This window comes from Phocoena sinus, chromosome 8 (genome assembly GCF_008692025.1).
Source record: "Phocoena sinus isolate mPhoSin1 chromosome 8, mPhoSin1.pri, whole genome shotgun sequence".
NCBI classification, from domain to species: Eukaryota; Metazoa; Chordata; class Mammalia; order Artiodactyla; family Phocoenidae; genus Phocoena; species Phocoena sinus.
The window spans coordinates 87,446,539-87,469,482 of record NC_045770.1 but is presented as its reverse complement, the minus strand read 5'-3'; the positions used below and the strand labels follow the sequence as shown (position 1 = coordinate 87,469,482).

Here is a 22,944-nt window from a genome sequence, read left to right as displayed (position 1 = left end):
CAATAAATGCTTGTAATAATAATTATCATTGGGGATACACAGTATAGTGGTTACGAGTTCAGACCCTGGATTTATACTGCCTGGGTTGATGTTACAACTCTGTCACTTACTGTGTGACCTTAGGCAAGTTATTTAACCTTTCTATGTCTCACTTCCTTATCTACAAACAGGGAGTCATAATGTTATCAGCCTAAAATATCACACGTGTAAAGCACATAGAAATGTGCCATATACATAGTAAGTACTCAGTCACTGTCAGTCAAGTGGCTTCTTATGCTCTGCACAGTCTGCACACCTCACTGCTGAGCCCTTAGCCGAAAAGACTCCACGGAATCGTATTGCCAACTTTTAAATGGCACCCATCTTCCTAGGTCCATCTCCTTCAACAACTCCCACTGATGAGCCCAGAGGCAAATAATCTCTCCCATCAGTGGTTCCCACAGCACTCTCCACTGTCAAGCCATATTGTATTTATTTGGGTATGACTCTTTCTGTCTCCCTTGCTTGAGGGTCACCTCAACATTGCCAGGGTCCTGCATCTGACCCATCTCTTTACCCCCTGCAGCATCTTGCAGGGTGTCTGGCACAGAAACTGTAGAAAGAGAATGAGAGTCTGAAAGAAGGTAGGAGCTGGGGTGAATGAACAATGTGCTGCCTAAATGTGCCCTCTGGGTGCACATCTGAAACCCAAGAAGAGGCCAAGACATCCCAATGTCGAGAATATATCCTGACCGTCTGTCTTCTTCTTTAACCCTCTGTTTGATTAGCTGCTTGATCCACTCATTCCACAGATATTTAGTTTGCCTATAAATGAAGCACTCTACTAGGCACTGGGGATAAAAGAAAACCCAGTCTGTTCTTTTTTTTGTGGTACGCGGGCCTCTCACTGTTGTGGCCTCTCCCGTTGCGGAGCACAGGCTCCAGACGCACAGGCTGAGCAGCCATGGCTCACGGGCCCAGCCGCTCCGCGGCATGTGGGATCTTCCCCGGCCCGGGCATGAATCTGTGTCCCCTGCATCGGCAGGCGGACTCTCAACCACTGCGCCACCAGGGAAGCCCCCAGCCCAGTCTGTTCTTAAAGAGCTTACACTCTAGTGGGGAGGCAGGCAGGTCAATGTGCACTGAAGATAAAGCATGAGAAGTGTAATTTATTCCACATGCATTTATCCCGTGCTAAGGCTGAGCCAGACTATACACTTGGCACTGGGAGTACAGCTGTGAACCATGCAACAATACCATCTCATGGCCATCATGGTGTAGCAGAGAAGGCAGAAAATAAACAAACAGTGGTGTTAAGTGCAGAGGAGAAGAGTGAATCAGGGGAAGGAGACAGAGTGGGAGACTGGAGAGGAGAGGAGTTATCTTTACAGGTTGTTCAGGGCAGGCCTCTGATTTGTTTGGAGGGGGCCCAAGATGCTGTGCCAACACACAGAATGACCAGCCCAGGCTCGGCAGACCAGGAACAACTCCCTAAGGAAGCAGGTCGTACAGGAGGCTTTAAGGGGACCTTGCTGATGGAGCTTGGAAGCATAGGGTGCAAGCATCCTCCCGCCCCTCTGCTGACCCAGCCCCTCCGACGTGAGGCACAGCTCCCTGAGGCTTCCACTCATGGATCTGCTGAGGGGTGAAGAAGACATGTGGAATCTGATCTGGGTTGACATGAATAAAGCTACAGAAATACACAAGCACCAAGGGGCTCCGTGATTAAAAAATATAAACACACTGGCTGAGCAATTCAGCTCTTTAGGGGACAGGCCAGAATTCATCAGCAGTGGGCGAAAAACAGTCCAGTACGCAGCGGGTTTTCTGAGCACAACTATGCTGAAAACAGCAGCAGAAGATCCCACTTGAAAGAATTTTCCACCGTGGTCACCCAGACCACTCTGCCATAACTCAGTTCCTGGAAGGAGTACCTGTCCTCCCTGACGGAGGACCGGGGGAGAGCTGTGCTAACAGCCCATCCGGGCTTCACTGCCAGCCAAGGATGTCTGAGCCCAAGGCAGGAGGAAGAGGCCAAACCCAGTAAAAAGGAGAAAGGAAGGAAGTGAAAGGGCAAAATCTCAGCACTGTGATCCTCTAGAAGGAAACACTGGTCCTTGCTTATCCTTCCTCCTGCAAAATGAATGCAAACAGTGGAAAACACATCCACAGAAATAAAGTTCTTTAAAAATATGACTCTCCAATTATTTGCTGAAGTCAAGACATCACCCAACAAAACTGCTCCTTTATCTTTTATTTCTTTTTACCATTTTATTATGGAAAATTCCAGTTACATACAAAAATAGAGACTGGCATAGGGAACCCCTGTGTTTCAATCACCTGGTTTTTTTTTTTTTTTTTTTTTTTTTTTTTTGGCGGTACACGGGGCTCTCACTGTTGTGGCCCCTCCGGTTGCGGAGCACAGGCTCAGAGGCCATGGCTCACGGGCCCAGCCGCTCCGCGGCACATGGGATCTTCCCGGACCGGGGCACGAACCCGTGTCTCCTGCATCGGCAGGCGGACTCTCAACCACTGCGCCACCAGGGAAGCCCCCAATCACCTGGTTTTAATAATTACCATTACAATCCAAAAATGGGCAGAAGACTTAAATAGATATTTCTCCAAAGAAGACATAGAGATGGCCAAGAGGCACAAGAAAAGATGCTGAACATTGCTAACTGTTAGAGAAATGCAGATCAAAACTACAAGGAGGTACCACCTCACACCAGTCAGAATGGCCATCATTAAAAAGTCTACAAACAACAAATGCTGGAGAGGGTGTGGAGAAAACGGAACGCTCCTACACTGTTGGTGGGAATGTAAGTTGGTACAGTCACTGTGCAAGACAGTGTGGAGGTTCCTCAGAAAACTAAGGATAGAATTACCATATGATCCAGCATCCCCACTCCTGGGCATGTATCCAGACAAAACTATAATTCAAAAAGATACATGCACTCCTATGTTCATAGCAGCACTATTCACAATAGCCAAGACATAGAAACAACATAAATGTCCATCGACAGATAAATGGATAAAGAAGATGTGGTACATGTATACAATGGAATACTACTCAGCCATAAAAAAGAATGAAATAATGTCATTTGCAGCAACACAGATACAACTAGAGATTATCATACTAACTGAAGTGAGTCAGAAAGAGAAAGACAAATACCATATGATATCACTTATATGTGGAATCTAAAAATATGACACAAATGAACCTATGAAACAGAAACAAAACGATGGACATAGAGACCAGACCTGTGGTTGCCAAGGGGGAGGGCCTTGGGGGAGGGATGGAGTAGGAGGTCGGGGTTAGCAGATGTAAGCTTTTATATATGGAATGGATAAACAACAAGGTCCAACTGCATAGCACAGGGAATTATATTCAATATCCTATGATAAACCATAATGGAAAAGAATATTTTAAAAAAAAGAATGTATATATATGTATAATGAATCACTTTGCTATTCAGCGGTAACTAACACAACAATGTAAATCAACTATACTTCAATTAAAAAAAGAAAGAAAAAAATTTATTTTCCAGTGTCTAAGTAATAAACCCATAATTAAAATGAAAAAGAATTACCAATACGCTGACACATCTGTTTCAGTCCTACCTCACCCACTATCCGCCCCCCACCCCGACCCCACCCCAGAGGAAAGGCTTGAAGCACATCCTAGATACCATGTAATTTCACTTTCATATACTCCAGTATATGTTTCTCAAAGATAAGGATTTTTAAAAAATAAATAAACAGAATGCCATCCTTAAACTTAAAAACTCAATAATAATGCCTTAATATCATTAGATATACAGCCACAATTCAAGATTTCCCAACTATCTCAATTTTTTGAACAGTTGGTTTGTTTGAATCAGGGTTGAAACAAGGTCCACATATTACATTTGGTTGGCTTGTCTCTTGGTCTCTTTGAATCTGTAGGCTCCCCCTTCTAATTTTTTTTCTTAGAATTTATTTGTGGCTGAAACTGAGTGGTGGAGAATATTCCACATTCCAGAGCTGGCCATTTGTCTACCCACGGGGTCACTCACATGTTCCTCTGTCCCTGAATTTCCTATAAACTAGCGGTTAGTGTTAAGAACTGCATGTTCGTGTTCCCCCCAAATTCATATGTGGAAACACTGACCCCTAATGGATGGAATTAGGAGGTGGGGTCTTTGGGAGGTGCTTAGGGTTAGATGAGGTCACGAGGGTGCTGTTCTCATGATGGGATGGGCGCCCTTATAAGATGATGATGAGGATTTCTCTCTCTGTGTGCACACACCAAGGAAGGCCATGTGAGGTTATGACCAGAGAGAGGGTCCACACCACCAACCTGACCACGCTGGTACTCTGATCCTGGACTTCCAGATCTGGGAGAAGTAAGCTTCTGTTGCGTAAGCCACCCAGTGTATGGTATTTTATTATAGCAGCCTGAATTGACTAAGACAGACCAAGAGGCTCAATCAGATCCAGGTTGGATGTTTGGGGGCAGAAATACCATAGAGTGGTGATGTGTGTTCCTTTTGGGTTGTATCAGAAGGCAAATGTCTGGTCGTCTCTTTTCTTGTGATGCTCCAGCTGACTTATGGGAGGATCCAATTCCAGGTCAGATGCGGCAATCACACCACACCCTGGCTCTCCTACTGAATGCAGCTAAAGAAAACCTGGACAGAATACATGTAACAGCTATTTTTAGATTCTGAAAAGTAAATTGGAGCAGACCAACTGTGGAAGAAGACCAAAATTTGAACTAGCACTGAAATGGTGCTAAGTTTACCTTCTTTTTCCCCTCTCAGACTCCCAGGAAACTGGCAAATATCAGAGAGATCACGGAGAGGGAGGAACTTGGGAAATCAACTTCATAAAGTTGTTTTTGAACTCTGAGGCTGATTCCCAAGATGCACATGCATGGATCTGGTCCTAATCAGCAGACTAAAGATGGTAAGAACTAAACGCATAGACCACTGCCCGGGTCCCAGACTGGCCACTGGGAGGTGCAGACACGGAACAGGTCCAAGCAGCACTGCAAAAACAGTCTAAAAACAACTGTGACTACAGTCCACTGAGGGCTTTATTGCCCTTCCAGAGGGCTGTTAGGAACTTGTAGCCTGACCCAGCAGAGTCATTTGTCCACTTAAACAAAAATACAAGCCTTCTCTGTGGGATTTAAACAAAACCCAAAGTGTCATGCATAGTAATCAAAATAATCAAAATAAAATCCAAAATTACTTGTCATATGAAAAAACAGGAAAATCTCAACTCTCATGGGAAAGGATCATCAACAGACACCAACAGCAAGATAAGGCAGATGTTGGAATTTTGTGACAGAGACTTTAAAGCAGCGATTATACAAATACTAACAAGCAATCACAAACACTCTCGAAACAAATGGAAAATAGAAAGTCTCAGCAGAGGAACACAAGATGTAAAGAAGAACCAAAAGGAAATTTCAGAACTGAAAAATATAGTAACCAAAGTAAAAAAGAGTCACATTGTGTGGGCTCGAAAGTAGACTGGAGATGACAGAGGAAAAAGTAAACCTGACAAAAGAGTAATAGAAATTATCCAATCTGGATAATAAAAAGAAAAAAGATTGATTAAAAAATGAACAGAGTTTCAGGGACCTAAAATTGTTATCAGAATCCCACAAGAAAAACAGAAAGAGGATTGATTGTAAATCAACTATATTTCAATTTAAAAAAAGAGAGAGAGAATAGTTGAAAATGTACTAAGTACAGCAAAAGACAAAACCCTACAGATTCAAAGAGAACCCTAAACAGGATAAACAAAGAGATCCACGTACCCAGACACATTGTCATCCAAGACACACTGTCATCTAAGTGGTAAAAACTAAAAACAAAACAAATCTTCAAAGCAGCCAGATAAAAGTGGTGTATTCTCTAAGGGAAAACAGTTTAAAATAACTGCAAATTTCTCACTGGAAACAAGAGAAGCCAGGGGAAGTGGCACAACATTTTTAAAGTGCTTTAAAGAAAAGAACTGCCACCCCAGAATTCTACATGCAGTAAACATATCCTTTAGGAAAGCAGGTGAAATAAAGACACTCTCAGATGAAGGAAAATTAAGAGAATTTGTTGCCAGCAGACCTGCTTTAAAAGAATTGCTAAAGGAAGTTCTTCAGACAGAAGGAAAATGATACCAGAAAAAAACCTGGAACATCCGGAACGAAGGAAGAGCAACCAAAATGGTAAATATCTGGGTAAATATAATAGACGAATCTTCTCCTCTGGAGTTCTTTTAAACATACTTGAAAAGTTAAAGCAAACATTAAAACATTGTCTTTTGGGATTTTTTTTTTTTAAGATTTTTTTTTTTTTTTTTTTTTTTTTTTTTCGGTACGCAGGCCTCTCACTGTTGTGGCCTCTCCCGTTGCGGAGCACAGGCTCCGGACGCGCAGGCTCAGCGGCCATGGCTCACGGGCCCAGCCGCTCCCCGGCATGTGGGATCTTCCCGGACCGGGGCACGAACCCGTGTCCCCTGCATCGGCAGGCGGACTCTCAACCACTGCGCCACCAGGGAAGCCCATCTTTTGGGATTTTTAAAGCATGAAGATGTACTATTTAAGACAACTATAATACAGAGAGATCCACAGAGTGATAAGGTTTCTACAATCCACTTGAAGTGAAGCAATACTGATTCAAAGTCATCTGTGAGAAGATTGACTGCCCGTTTCGGGACTTTTCTGCCTGATCCATACATCATAAAGCTCCCTTTCAATTTTTCATCTAATGGTTTTAGCAGCCATTTGATGATCCATTTCTTCATTAGGGGTTATAAAATAGACATACTCTAATTCTCTCATTCTTCTATTAGCTGGTATTCTTCAATAAAAAAAAACTTTTCTAAGTCAGCTATTTAATTACTCAGAAGTGTAATTCATATATGAAAGGGAGGATAAATGCTTGATTCTTTCCTTTTATTTACCAGTTTTCAGAACAGTGAGTGAGAACCACTCTTTTCAAATGGCAGATATGCCAGAGGAAAATGCTGGCTTAATCCTCATTGGCTTAATTTAGAGTGAATATAATTTACGCATTTAGACAATTAAAGACCAATATCCAAACATTTAATCATACAGGGTTCTTAATTATGGCAAACAGTACACAGGATGACACAATCATTTAGAATGTACATACTGTAATGCATCACACTTGTTTTTATTGCCATTGAATTACTCTCTAGTACATATGTATGATGATATATATAAAATTCCCCCCTTCCGTGATAAGATCCCTATGGACAGTACTTAGTACCACACTAGCACTTTTCAGATATTATCTCATCTAACCCTCACAACAAACCTGGAAAGCAGGCTGTCAGTACCTCCATTCTAGAGAAAACCACTGTGCAAGGAGATTATGTAAGAAGCCCAACTGGTGCTTCCCTAGGGCAGAACACAAATCTGAGGCCAGACCCCAGCTCCAGAGTCATTTTGCTCAGTCAGGCCCCTACCCTGTTAGGGATATGCACCCTCCTCGCTAAGCTGGCGTTCAGCCCCTCTACTTACTAACCATTCAGCAATCTAGCAGCTCTGCCATATCTCTGCCATTTGAGACCCAGAAGGTGAAATAAGGCAACAGGAGAATGCATACAGTAGAGTTATAAACTCTCTGTGTCCCTCTTGGGACAGTACAGCAATGATTGTTCCCTGGAAAGACATAAAAGAACACAGGAGATAGTCACTCTCCTCCTCAAAGACTTAAAATAGAACCAACAGGGTAAGGGAAAATCAGTTTATCAAAACAATCCCTGGAGTCATTAAAACTTATGCTTCGAAAAAACTTAATAACATGAGGAAATGGTCACAATAAAGAGGACATCTCAATTAAACATATTAGAGAAGATAGATGATAGGTAGACAGATAGGGTAGGGGGGATGACTATCACAAAATAACCCACATATTAACAGCATTGCCTTCTAGGCATTTTTTCTTTCCTCTTTATACTTTTCTATATTTCGCAAGTTCTTTACAATAATCAGAAGAGAAAAGGGTTATTAAAATATATAAGTGCAGAAGGTAAATGTGTAAGTTTGTCAAGAGCCAACTACAGTTAGAAAGGCTCCAGCAGTCTAAACATTGAAGGGGAAAAGAAAAAGAATAAACTAAGCAGTGACCAGAGGAACCAGAAGCAGGTACAAAGCGAACTGCTGGGGGAGCTGGAACAGCGTGAAAGGCGGGAAAGGGACACCTGAAGGTCACTGAAACTGCTGAGTGTGGATTTGGACACAGAGATGCTGCCAAGCAAGGCACCAGTATATCCAGGCCAAGGAGTAGTGAGGTGAGCTTCAACACCAAGACTGCTAAGAGGCAGGAGGTGTAGAGAGAACAAGAGGAGGTGTGTGTGTGTCTGTCTGTCTGTCTGTGTGTTGATACCATGGAATATTATATACCAGGTAAAAGGAATCAGGTGGTCACAAGTCAAGGAACACTTTAGCTTTCTATACTACTTGGATTTTTTTCCAGGAGCATATTCTTTTTTTTTTAACATCTTCATTGGAGTATAATTGCTTTACAATGTTGTGTTAGTTTCTGCTGTATAACAAGGTGAATCAGCTATACATATACATATATCCCCATATCCCCTCCTTCTTGCATCTCCCTCCCAACCTCCCTATCCCACCCTTCTAGGTGGTCACAAAGCACAGAGCTGATCTCCCTGTGCTATGCGGCTGCTTCCCACTAGCTATCAATTTTACATTTGGTAGTGTATATATGTCCATGCCACTCTCTCACTTCATCCCAGCTTCCCCCCACCCCATGTCCTCAAGTCCATTCTCTACATCTGCACCTTTATTCCTGTCCTGCCCCTAAGTTCTTCAGAACCTTTTTTTTTTTAGATTCCGTATATATGTGTTAGCATATGGTATTTGTTTTTTTTCTTTCTGACTTACTTCACTCTGTATGACAAACTCTAGGTCCATCCACCTCACTACAAATAACTCAATTTCGTTTCTTTTTATGGCTGAGTAATATTCCATTGTGTATATGTGCCACTTCTTTATCCATTCATCTGTCGATGGACACTTAGGTTGCTTCCATGTCCTGGCTATTGTAAATAGAGCTGCAATGAACATTATGGTAAATGACTTTTTGAATTATGGTTTTCTCAGGGTATATGCCCAGTAGTGGAACTGCTGGGTTGTTTGGTAGTTCTATTTTTAGTTTTTTAAGGAACCTCCATACTGTTCTCCATAGTGGCTGTATCAATTTACATTCCCACCAACAATGCGAGAGGGTTCCCTTTTCTCCACACCCTCTTCAGCATTTATTGTTTGTAGATTTTTTTGATGATGGCCATTCTGACTGGAGTGAGGTGATACCTCATTGTAGTTTTCATTTGCATTTCTCTAATGATTAGTGATGTTGAGCATCCTTTCATGTGTTTGTTGGCAATTTGTATACCTTCTTTGGAGAAATGTCTATTTAGGTCTTCTGTCCATTTTTGGATTGAGTTGTTTGTTTTTTTCATATTGAGCTGCATGAGCTGCTTGTATATTTTGGAGATTAATCCTTTGTCAGTTGCTTCGTTTGTAAATATTTTCTCCCATTCTGACGGTTCTCTTTTTGTCTTGTTTATGGTTTCCTTTGCTGTGCAAAAGCTTTTAAGTTTTTTTTAAGTTAGGTCTCATTTGTTTATTTTTGTTTTTATTTTCATTTCTCTAGGAGGTGGGCCAAGAAGGATCTTGCTGTGATTTATGTCATAGAGTGTTCTGCCTATGCTTTCCTCTAAGAGTTTTATAGTGTCTGACCTTACATTTAGGTCTTTAATCCATTTTGAGTTTATTTTTTGTGTATGGTGTTAGGGAGTGTTCTAATTTCATTCTTTTACATATAGCTGTCCAGTTTTCCCAGCAACAATTATTGAAGAAGCTGTCTTTTCTCCAATGGATATTCTTGCCTCCTTTATCAAAGATAAGGTGACCATATGTGCGTGGGTTTATCTCTGGGCTTTCTATCCTCTTCCATTGATCTGTATTTCTGTTTTTGTGCCAGGACCATACTGTCTTGATTACTATAGGTTTATAGTATAGTCTGAAGTCAGGGAGCCTGATTCCTCCACGTCCATTTTTCTTCTCAAGATTGCTTTTGGCTATTCAGGGTCTTTTCTGTTTCCATACAAATTGTGACATTTTTTGTTCTAGCTCTGTGAAAAATGCTATTAGTAGTCTGATAGGGATTGCATTGAATCTGTAGATTGCTTTGGGTAGTAGAGTCATTTTCACAAAGTTGATTTTTCCAATTCAAGAACATGGTATATCTCTCCATCAGTTTGTATCATCTTTAATTTCTTTCACCAGTGTCCTGTAGTTGTCTGCATACAGGTCTTTTGTCTCCTTAGGTAGGTTTATTTCTAGGTATTTTATTCTTTTTGTTGCAATGGTAAATGGGAGTCTTTCCTTAATTTCTCTTTCAGATTTTTCATCATTACTGTATAGGAATGCGAGAGATTTCTGTGCATTAATTTTGTATCCTGCTACTTTACCAAATTCATTGATTAGCTCTAGGAGTTTTCTGGTAGCATCTTTAGGAAGCTCTATGTATAGTATCATGTCAACTGCAAACAGTTACAGTTTTACTTCTTCTTTTCCGATTTGGATTCCTTTTATTTCTTTTTCTTCTCTGATTGCTGGGGCTAAAACTTCCAAAACTAATTGAATAATAGCCATGAGACTGGGCAACCTTGTCTTGTTCCTGATCTTAGTGGAAACGGTTTCAGTTTTTCACCACTGAGAACAATGTTTGCTGTGGGTTTGTCATATATGGCCTGTATTATGTTGAGGTAAGGTCCCTCTATGCCTACTTTCTGGAGGGTTTTTATCATAAATGGGTGTTGAATTTTGTCAAAAGCTTTTCCTGCATCTATTGAGATTACCATATGGTTTTCATCATTCAATTTTTTAATATGGTGTATCACATTGATTGATTTGCATATATTAAAGAATCCTTGCATTCCTGGGATAAACCCCACTTGATCAAGATGTACGATCCTTTTCATGCGCTCTTGGATTCTGTTCGCTAGTATTTTGTTGAGGATTTTTGCATCTATGTTCATCAGTGATATTGGCCTGTAGTTTTTTTGTGACATCTTTGTCTGGTTTTGGTATCAGGGTGATGGTGGCCTCGTAGAATGAGTTTGGGAGTGTTCATCCCTCTGCTATATTTTAGAAGAGTTTGAGAAGGACAGGTGTTAGCTCTTCTCTAAATGTTTGATAGAATTCGCCTGTGAAGCCATCTGGTCCCGGGCTTTTGTTTGTTGGAAGATTTTTAATCACAGTCTCAATTTCAGGGCTTGTGATTGGTCTGTTTATATTTTCTATTTCTTCCTGGTTCAGTTTTGGAAGGTTGTGCTTTTCTAAGAATTTGTCCATTTTTTCCAGGTTGCCCATTTTATTGGCATATAGTTGCTTGTAGTAATCTCTCATGATCCTTTGTATTTCTGCAGTGTCAGTTGTTACTTCTCCTGTTTCTTTTCTAATTCTGTTGATTTGAGTCTTCTCCCTCTTTTGCTTGATGAGTCTGACTAATGTTTTATCAATTTTGTTTATCTTCTCAAAGAATCAGCTTTTCGTTTTACTGATCTTTGCTACTGTTTCCTTCATTTCTTTTTCATTTATTTCTGATCTGTTCTTTATGATTTCTTTCCTTCTGCTAACTTTGGGGGGTTTTTTGTTCTTCTTTCTCTAATTGCTTTAGGTGTAAGATTAGGTTGTTTATTGATGTTTCTTGTTTCTTGAGGTAGGATTGTATTGCTATAAACTTCCCTCTTAGAACTGCTTTTGCTACATCCCATAGGTTTTGGGTCATCGTGTTTTCACTGTCATTTGTTTCTAGGTATTTTTTGATTTCCTCTTTGATTTCTTCAGTGATCTTTTGGTTATTTAGTAGTGTATTGTTTAGCCTCCCTGTGTTTGTATTTTTTTACAGTTTTTCTCCCGTAATTGATATCTAGTCTTATAGCGTTGTGGTCAGAAAAGATACTTGATATGATTTCAATTTTCTTAAATTTGCCAAGGCTTGATTTGTGACCCAACATATGATCTATCCTGGAGAATGTTCCACGAGCACTTGAGAAGAAAGTGTATTCTATTGTTTTTGGATGGAATGTCCTATAAATATTAATTAAGTCCATCTTGTTTAATGCGTCATTTAAAGCTTGTGTTTCCTTATTAATTTTCATTTTGGATGATCTGTCCATTGGTGAAAGTGGGGTGTTAAAGTCCCCTACTATGAATGTGTTACTGTCGATTTCCCCTTTTATGGCTGTTAGTATTTGCCTTATGTATTGAGGTGCTCCTATGTTGGGTGAATAAATATTTACAGTTGTTATATCTTCTTCTTGGATCGATCCCTTGATCATTATGTAGTGTCCTTCTTTGTCTCTTGTAATCGTCTTTATTTTAAAGTCTATTTTGTCTAATATGAGAATTGCTACTCCAGCTTTCTTCTGTTTTCCGTCTGCATGGAGTATCTTTTTCCATCCCCTCACTTTCAGTCTGTATGTGTCCCTTGGTCTGAAGTGGGTCTCTTGTAGATAGCATATATACGGGTCTTGTTTTTGTATCCATTCAGCCAGTCTATGCCTTTTGGTTGGAGCATTTAATCCATTTACATATAAGGCAATTATTGATATTTATGTTCCTATTACCATTTTCTTTATTGCTTTGGGTTTGTTATTGTAGGTCTTTTCCTTCTCTTGTGTTTCCTGCCTAGAGAAGTTCCTTTGGCATTTGTTGTAAAGCTGGTTTGGTGGTGCTGAATTCTCTTAGATTTGCTTGTCTGTAAAGGTTTTAATTTCTCCATAGAATCTGAATGAGATCCTTGCTGGGTAATCTTCATCGTAGGTTTTTCCCTTTCATCACTTTCAATATGTCCTGCCACTCCTTTCTGGTTTACAGAGTTTTTACTGAAAGATCAGCTGTTAACCTTATGGGGATTCCCTTGTATGTTATTTGTTGCTTTTCCCTTGTTGCTTTTAATATTTTTTTCTTTGTATTTAATTTTTGATAGTTTGAGTAATATGTGTCTTGGTGTGTTTCTCCTTGGATTTATCCTGTATGGGACTCTGTGCTTCCAGGACTAGATTGACTATTTCCTTTCCTATATTCTGGAAGTTTTCAACTATAATCCCTTCCAATATTTTCTCAGTCCTTTCTTTTTCTCTTCTTCTTCTGGGACCCCTATAATTCGAATGTTGGTGCATTTAATGTTGTCCCAGAGGTCTCTGAGGCTGTCCTCAATTCTTTTCATTCTTTTTTCTTTATTCTCCTCTGCAGTAGTTATTTCCACTATTTTATCTTCCAGGTCACTTATCCATTCTTCTGCCTCAGTTATTCTGCTATTGATTCCTTCTGGAGAACTTTTAATTTCATTTATTGTGTTGCTCATCATTGTTTGTTTGCTCTTTAGTTCTTCTAGGTCCTTGTTATACGTTTCTTGCATTTTCTCCATTCTATTTCCAAGATTTTGGATCATCTTTACTCTCATTACTCTGAATCCTTTTTCAGGTAGACTGCCTATTTCCTCTTCATTTGTTTGGTCTGGTGTTTGTTTATGTTTTTACTTTGCTCCTTCATCTGCTGCATATTTCTCTGTCTTCTCATTTTGCTTAACCTACTGTGTTTGGGGTCTCCTTTTCACAGGTTGCAGGTTCGTAGTTCCTGTCGTTTTTGTTGTCTGCCCCCAGTTGGTTCAGTGGGTTGTGTAGGCTTTCGGGTGGAGGGGACTGGTGCTTGCTTGTGTTCTGGTGGATGAGGCTGGATCCTGTTTTTCTGGTGGGCAGGACCGCGTCCAGTGGTATGTTTTTGGGGTGTCTGTGAACTTATGATTTTAGGCAGCCTCTCTGCTAATGGGTGGGGTTGTGTTCCTGTCTTGCTAGTTGTTTGGCATAGGGTGTCCAGCACTGGAGCTTGCTGGTCGTTGAGTGGAGCTGGGTCTTAGCGTTGAGATGGAGATCTCTGGGAGAGCTCTCGCCAATTGATATTACGTGAGGCTAGGAAGTCTCTGGTGGTCCAGTGTCCTGAACTCGGCTCTCCCACCCCAGAGGGTCCGGCCTGACACCCGGCTGGAGAACCAAGGCCCTGTCAGCCACACGGCTTACACATAAATGGGTTAAATTCTCCAATCAAAAGGCACAGAGTGGCTGGTCTTCTGCACTCCACTCAGTCCTCCAGCCAGTTGTTGTCCTCTGTGCCTGGTGGATATGAAGAGCCTGTTTTGGATCCAGGTCCAGCGGCATTCCTTAGCGTCTAGCAGAAGCAGCCGACGCCCCCATCCTCCCTTATCCCCGCTGCAACTCATGATCCTGGAGCTCCCAAGGCTCCGCCCCTCATGCTACTCGCCGTGCTCGAGCATATTCATTTTTAAACATTGATGTATAGTTGATTTCCAATGTTGTGTTAGTTTCATATGTACAGCAAAGTGATTCACAGTTATACACACACATGTTTTCTTTTTCATATTCTTCTCCATTATGGTTTATTACAAGATATTGAATATAGTTCCCTGTGCTATCCACTAGGACCTTGTTGTTTATCTTTTTTATATATAGTAGTTTGTATCTGTTTATCCCATACTCCTAATTTACTCCTCCCTCCACCCTTTTTTCCCTTTGGTAACCATAAATTGGTTTTCTATGTCTGTGAGTCCATTTCTGTTTTGTAAATAAGTTCACTTGTGTCATATTTTAGATTCTACAAATAAGTGATATCATATGATATTTGTCTTTCTCTGTCTGACTTACTTCACTTAGTGTGATAATCTCCAGGTCCATCCATGTTGCTGCAAATGGCATTACTGCATTCTTTTTAATGGCTGAGTAATAGTCCATTGTTTATATGTACCAGATCTTCTTTATCCATTCGTCTGTCGGTGGGCATTTAGGTTGCTTCCATGACCTGGCTATTGTAAATAGTGCTGCCATGAACACTGGGGTGCATGTGTCTTTTCGAATTAGAGGTTTCTCCGGATATATGCCCAGGAGTGGGATTGTTGGATCATATGGCGACTTCCAAGAGCATATTCTTGTAGTATGTATATAATTAATATATAAACATCTTTTTTTAAAGAATTCAAAATGAGAAGGAAAGCAAGCACCTAAACGTGGGGTGCTGAGTGGCAGGGTCCATCAGATGAGCATCTGAACGAGCCTGGAACTGGCTCTGCAGCTGATAAGCTATGTGACTCTGGATGAGTCCACTGACCTCTCATACTTCAAGTCCTTATGTGTTGATGGGGATAACACACTTACATTTGCAGAGCCATCATCACAACTGAAAACAAAGTATGCCCCAGGCCCAGTGTACTTAGCAAAGGCCCTGATAAATGGTAGCTGAGCACCTACACAATCACACAAGAAGTAAGCAGTAACAAATAGATTCCAGGTAACGAGAGAAAAGGCCCAAGCCTGTGGGTGTAAGAAGCACACAGATGAGAGCGGCCAGGATGGAAGGTCCACCGGCGGGAATGAACAGGGGAGCGTGGTACACAGGCCCCAGCACTTACTGCAGTTCTCTTCATCGCTGCCGTCGGGGCAATCCTCAAACCCGTTACACCGGAAGCGGCCAATGATGCAGTGGATGCCGCTGGCACAGGGGAAGAAGGTCGGGCCGCATTTCGATTTAGCCTTGGCTGCAGGAGGACAGACAAGACAAACAACAAGACGTCAGGAGGATAAGTTTTCTGACCACCACATACCCATGCCGCTGACTCAGAGTGTGCAACTGGGGGCTTTTACATCTACCTTGAAGTCCCCAAAGTTTCTTACCACCAGCACCCACCTCCAATACCCAGCCAGACTAGAAGCCCACATGTGTCATCCTCCAGGACGGGAGTGGCTCATCCACTGCCACCAAGGTCCCAAATAGGCCAAACCCAGCCTCCACGCCAGCAGGGCTCAAGAGGCCTGAGGCTGCCATCCTTAGAAAGGCTTGCTTGCAAAGTTGGCCCTCGCTTGGCTGGCATCTGGGAAATTGGATGTCGGGAAGGTTTGCATCATCCTCTCCTGAGGACGGCTCACTGTGCCTACACTATCCATGCAAACAGTGCATTTATGCTGAACACCTGCCTTTCTTCTGAGAGTTTGGGATTTGGGTACATGTTGGGCAGAGGGTGCCTGCATGATCAGCTCTCAGTAAAAACCCTGGGCACTGAGCCTCTAATGAGCTTCCCTGGGAGAAAGCATTTCACACGTTATGTCACATTTGCTGCTGGGGGAATGAAGGGCCTCCTGTGTGACTGCACTGGGCAAGGACTCTGGAAGCCTGGACTTGTTTTCCTCTGACTTCACTCCTTCACCTCTTCCCTCTGTTGGTTTTGCTTTGTATCCTTTCACTGTAATCAATCATAGCTGTGGGTATGACTGTATGCTGAGTTCTACGATTCCTTCTAGTAAATCACTGAAACCGAAGGTGGTCTTGGGAACCCCTGACAAAGACGGGTGTGCTTCTTTTCCTCATTTCACAGAAACGCTCTGAAGAGGTAAAGTGACTTGCCCAGGGTTACACGGCTAGAAAACATGGTGCTGGGGTGAGGCCCCCAGTACTCAGAGTCCAGAAGCCACGCTCAACTGTACTGCCTCTCTGCCAGAGGCTGTCACTTCTCACAACAGAAGCCAGAACCCTGCTCAGAGAAACCCTTCTTCCACTCCTGCTATACAAAGAGTTTTAACAGAACTGCTGTAACTCAAGCTTGATTGATGTCCTGCTAACCAAACAGCCCTGTGGGGTAATGTACTTTCCTGTTAATGGTGCTGGCGGCTCTGGCTTGTGATTCTAAGGTGTGATGGGATCTGTTGCTGTATCCCAGGTAGCAGGCCCCACCTAGCATCCCTTTTGTCTCCTGTCTTAGAGGCAGGACCCATGGTCCTCAAGAGGGAAGGGTCTATTTCTTTGGAACGAACAGGCAGTAGATTACCTTCATATTCTCGTCATCAGTATAACATGCCAACTTTGGGAACAGCTGATACACTATCAACAGGGATTTTAAGCCTGGGACGTGGCTAGATTTTAAAAACCCACATGGCTTTGTTTTAACCTGAAAGTACTCTAATGGTGCTGGTGTGCTCTTCACAATGCACAAACTTGGGAGAGAGTGTCCTGTGTTCAAATTGTGGCTCTAATCTTTATGACCTTGGGCAAGTTGCTAAATACAACTGAGCCTCAGTTTCCTCATTGGTAAACTGGAGGTAATATCTATCTCATAGGGCCCAGGGAAGGATTCAGTGTGATAATCTATATCAAATGCTTGGCACAGAGCATGGCATACAGTAGATGCTCAATTAATGGTAAAACTTATGCTATTTATCATCACCATCATCACATCACTAGGCTTATAGAACTTTAAAATTGATCCTTGGGCTGCTAAATAGGAAGTGATCTCCAGGACATACTGTTAAGCGAAACAAGCAAAGTGCAAAAGAGTATCTACAGTACTTTACCCCTCCATATAGCAAAAGAAGGGGATCTAAGAAAACATACATGTACTGGTTCATCTATGCAAAAGAAATATAGGAAGGATAAACCAGAAACCAAAGAGACTGGTTACCTACAGGGGGTGGGTGAGAAAAGGTTGGAAAGAATAGGGAAATGGGAATGGAACAAGGTAGCAGGGATGAGAAGGGTGCACGCTTCTCTGAGTCTATTTGTATAGCTCTGACTCTTAGAACCACGATAATATCTCACATACCCAAAATGTAAACAACTAAAATCAAACCCATGTGCGTGTGCACGTGTGTGTGCATGTGTGTGTTGGGGGCAGGGCTCAGAATGAGATACAAACAGCAACAAATGAACATGACTATATTACAGATGAATAACAGCACCACACTGAAGGAGGTGGGGAAGAAAAGAAGTAGCCCACGTAACTCTGGTAAACATTATTTTGCCTGGATTCTATAAGGCTAAAGAAAAAAAGAACTGTTCACAAGTACTCTAGTTATATTTGTTTCTCACAGGGGTATGAATCAGCAATTCTGAAACTGCCTTTTGTGTAGTACTAGGGTTGAACAAATAGGTAAGTATATTACAGATAATAAGAGCAAGGTTTCTCACTATCAGAGGAAGAAATCGCAAATAAAGAGAGTGAGAAGACGAAAATGAACCCCGAGGCTTTGGACTGGAATTGAAGGCATGAATATGAACTCAAGGTTTGTAAAGACAGATAGATGGATAGATGGATGGGTGGATGGATAGATCGATAGAAATAGAGATCTGTGTGTGTGCGTGGGTTAGCGTACGTACATATATTTCCTAGCCCATCTGCTAAGAAAGACTAGAAGCAGTACACCCCAATAGCAATAAGCACAGCCAGCGCCTAGTCCTGGTTTCTAAATTCTATGATCCAATAAAGAGAACCAGGGCTCCCTGGAGAAGTGGCTCATTCCTGGGGGAAAATACAAGATGAACCTGGAGTGTCTTGTGTTGCCAGAAAGTGAAGAAGTGCTTAAAATACGATGGAGGCATGTCCAAAGGACACAGGAGTCAACCAACCTGCAGGGGCTCCCAATGGCCAAAGCTAGAACAATTTGAGCAACAAAACGGACAACAATAGTATTGGATTGTAACCCAGAGATCTGCTGGACCCATAATTGTTGAATAAATACATAAATGAGGGAGAAGAAGTCCAATTAATAAACACAGAAGAGATGTAGGAAATAGAAAGTCCCCCGTAAGCAGACGCCATGGCAATAACTGTCACAGGTAAGATCCAGGGATGGATGCTCAAATCAGAGGATCGGGCATCCTTGCTCCCGTCACCCTTTCAGGGATCAGGGCAGAAAAGCTACCTATAGGCTTTGACATCTAACCTGAGAGCGTTTCCCTGTAAACTCAACACGTCACTCCTCCATTCAAAACGTCTCTGCCCTCCCAACACTTTAGAAAAGCCCACAGCCGCCATCACAGCATCGTGCCACTCCGGGGGACCCCCTCTAATTTCATGCCTACCTACTCGCTGTGCTCTGGCTAACACTGGCCTCCCAGCTCCTCCTCAAGCCCATCAGGCACAGTCCTGCCTCAGGACCTTTGCAGCCTGTGGTTCCCTCTGCTTGGACTGCCTTTCCCCCAGAGGTCAGCATGGCTCACTCCTCTCTTTATTGAGGTCTCCTTAAGCAGTGCACTCGCTACAGGAGAAACCTCGCTCCCTACCCTCAGGCACTCTAGCCCTTACTGTTTCTTTCTTTTCCTTCATAGGATAGATGTCACTGGCTTTGTGCAGAGCTTTGATGCACACACACTCACCTGAATACTTTCATCCACCATTCTTGAAGGAGCTGCAACTGTACGGTGCCTACCACGGTACCCAATCAATACTGCCGGATATACAAATGAGCCCATAAAAGGAGAGAGTGGGGCTGGGTAATCACAGCTAGCACTTACTGGATGCTTAGTATGGGCCGAGCATTGTGCTCTATTTTACAGATATCATCTCATTTCCTCCTCACAAAAACCCATTTTACAGAAAAGATAACAGGTCCAGAAGTGAAGGCGCCTGACACAGCTGAAAAACAGAGTCAAGGCTCAAACTTTACTTCTTGACTCACCTACTCTACGGCCTCCTTCGACACTTCTAAGGCCCAGCCCAGCTCCAAGGACTGGACTTTATGAGACAAAGAAAAAGAGAATAAGGGTAATTATAAATGCATTAGCTACCATTCAATTGACCTGCTCTTTGGCCTCGGCCCTGCACCCTCTTCAGGAATCACTAACGAGACTCCCTGCCTTGCCAGGGATGCTCAGCTGCCGTCTCTGTCAGGCAGCCTGTCCTGTTATGATTTACACCTGCACCCGCACACCCCTGCTCAGGCAACGGTGAGGCAGATCACAGACGGCCTGCTGAGCGCCTGGCAGAGGCTCAGAGAGAAGCCCACCGCTGGCAAGCAGCTCCCTGTCTGCACGAGCCCCCGTGGGCCCCGGGGGCTTCCCGGACAAAGTCTGGATTGGCCCCAGCCCACCGCGATTTCCACGAAGGGGAGATTTCAGCAGGAAACTCAGCAGCCCCTGGCAGAAGTAGAAGACCAGCTCTGAGTGTAAAACTTCCCTGACAAAGGCAGGCAGGGCGACTCCATCCCACTGAGCACTTGAATCCACCGCTCTTCAAGGACCTGCTCCGTGAACTTTTCAAAGCAGCAGCTTTCACCAGCAGCAAGACAGGGCGCAGGGCTCTCCTGGGGGTTGGTTTATTTCCTGATCTGAGCCCTCCCCTTCCTTTTAGAGCCTGAATGCCACAGTTCTGGATTTCACGGATCAGTAAAATAAAACACTTTTTAAAACTAGATGGGAGTGGAGGAAGGACTAACACAATTGTCGACTTTTTTTTTTTTTTTTTTTAACCAGCAAGGACATAAATCTGCAATAACCTCTACTCACTATCGCCCTAAACAAAAACGCAGGAAGGCCAAAGCCCTCAGAGCAGCATTTGGGGATCATGTCAGAATGAGAGGGGAACCAAGAGATGTCCCTGTGTCACACCAGGTCGTGATGCCCTCATAACAAAGACCCCATCTTCCTCTGCATAACATCTGGGGCCCAGCAGGTAGGCCACACAGCTTCACTCAATAACTGAGTCTCATGACTCACAGATGAAAAAACTGAGGCCCGAGGAGGTAATTTGGGACTTGCCCAAAGTCACTTAGTTAATTTAGGATCAGACTGGTCTGTAATCCAGTCCTCATGCCCCTGCGTCTACCCTCTTTCAACTACACCTATGCTTTAGGTGGGACGCTATAGGGTCACATCCTGCCAAACCCCTCATCAGGGACCAGATTCAAGAGAGACCCCAAGGAAAGGGCTCAGACCCCCTGTCTGCATGGCCAGAACTTCCCAACCCTTGGACAGAAATGCTCTTCACCAGGCAGCATGCCTGTACCTCCCAATCTGCTCAGGCAGGGCACAGGGTTGCCCACTGGGCCTGGAGGATGACAGATACCGCGGCGCAGGTCTGCCGTCGACAGCTGCTGGTCCAGACTCTCCCATAGTGATGACACAAAAGAGCTGGACAGAGTCTGAACACCAGAGCCTCCCTGCTCAGCCAGAACAGCCAGGAGCTCAGCTCATCAGACCTGTGGCATCTTTCAGGCTGCAGCAACAGCTCCAGCCACAGCCGCAGGGATTCAGGGTCTCTCTTGCAGACCTCTGGGATGGCCCAAAGGAGCCACGGTCATGACCTCTACCTCCTGCTCACCTCTGATTCCTGCTCCAGGATCCTGCCAGTATGTGCCCGAGACAGCCCACAGAACCAGAAGCAGGAGCCTCCGGCTACTCTGCCAAATTAGCATCCTTGCTCTGTAAACTCAAGACATAGCTCACCGTGAAAATTTCAAACGATGAGAAACGGACACAGGCAATGCAAAAATTACCCCATGTTGCCGCCACCCAGGGAAACCCACTGGGGCCATTTTGGTCAACATGCTCCAGAAGCACGGTCCCGCAAACTACAGCATGCGAATGGACAGCCCTAGGACCATGTTAAAATGTAGTAGGTCTAGAATGGAGCCTGGGATTCTGCATTCCTAACACACTCCCAGGCAATGACGGTGCTGCTGGTTCCAAGAACTTTACTTCCAAGTGGCAGAGGACCATGATCTTGTTTGTTGCTCTACCTCCAATACCCTGAAAAGTGCCTGGTACATAGTTACTCAATAATTACTAACTGAATTAATAAATAGAAATCTGGGCATACAGTTTTGCTTAAATGCACCTGAATAAAATCCTATGCTATTCTGAAACCGGCTTTTGTCACTTAACCATATACCGTGACATCTTTTCATGTCGATAACTACAGGTCCATACCATCACTTTTTTTTTTTTTTGGCGGTACGCGGGCCTCTCACTGTTGCGGTCTCTCCCGTTGCGGAGCACAGGCTCCGGATGCACAGGCTCAGCGGCCATGGCTCACGGGCCCAGCCGCTCCGCGGCATGTGGGATCCTCCCGGACCGGGGCACGAACCCGTGTCCCCTGCATCGGCAGGCGGACTGTCAACCACTGCGCCACCAGGGAAGCCCCATACCATCACTTTTAATAGCTAAGGGTAATTTTACTGCATCTTATGTACCTGTAAGTCCCATCACTGGTGGACATTTGGGATGTTTTCAATCAACAATGCACGTGCAGATGCATCCATTGTTTTCCCCACTTGTACAAAATCTCTTTAAGATAAAACAGCTAGGTCAAAGGATATGCATATTTCCTATTTTGGCATCTTTTTGATCATCAAGTGCCTCCTTCCTGAGGAAGTGGTACTGTCTTCTGGCCACAGATGACTACGGGAAAAGCCTCCAGCCCAGGACGGTCCCAGGAGGGCTGATTCTCCCCTGCTGGCGATGACGTTCCTAGAAGCAGGCTGAGAACACCCCCCGGTTCCTCTGCGTGTGTATTCCGTTGGTCCTTCACTGCTGCTGGTGCTCTATTATGCTCCATCTGTCTCTGTCTCTCTTCATTTTTACATGTGTATTTCATTACTTCACAGAGTAGGCGACATTCCTATCCAGTCAAGGAAACCATGACTCTTTTTTTCTCTTTCTAAGTTGGCACTGGGCGCAGAGCATCAGCCTTGGCTGGAGCTGGTTTCCCTGGGGTACAATAATCACGGGCTAATGCAAAGTGTCCCTCCTTCCGGGAGCTGCTCCTTGAGCTGACTTTCCCAGACTGCACTCTCCCCTCTGTCTAAGGGACCTGACAAACGACAGTTTCTCGCTCCATGGACCGTCCCGCTTACCAATATTTCTCCAGAATTTCCCGTCTTGTAAAGCACTGTTTCATGAAGGGCAGGCCAGTGATCCACCTACAGCAGAGTCCCCAGAGATGCTTGTAAAATGCAGATTCCTGGGCCTCTCCTCTACGGGAATCTACATCTTTATTAAGCCCACGGTGAATTCCAATGAACATTAAAGTGTGAACACCCTTCTTGGGCAGATTCCACCTATGTCTATGCCCAGAGAGC

The 22,944-nt window shown here is 43.5% G+C and overlaps 1 protein-coding gene across 1 annotated transcript in view; it reads right to left on the bottom strand.

Annotated features, from left to right (window-relative positions):
- The window catches only part of LDLRAD3 (low density lipoprotein receptor class A domain containing 3), a 258,143-nt gene that overhangs the window by 125,185 nt on the left and 110,014 nt on the right, over positions 1 to 22,944 (bottom strand). The window contains exon 3 of the mRNA XM_032638780.1: positions 15,510 to 15,635. Coding sequence (XP_032494671.1) covers positions 15,510 to 15,635 — 126 coding nt within the window. The remainder of the gene's footprint in view (positions 1 to 15,509; positions 15,636 to 22,944) is intronic.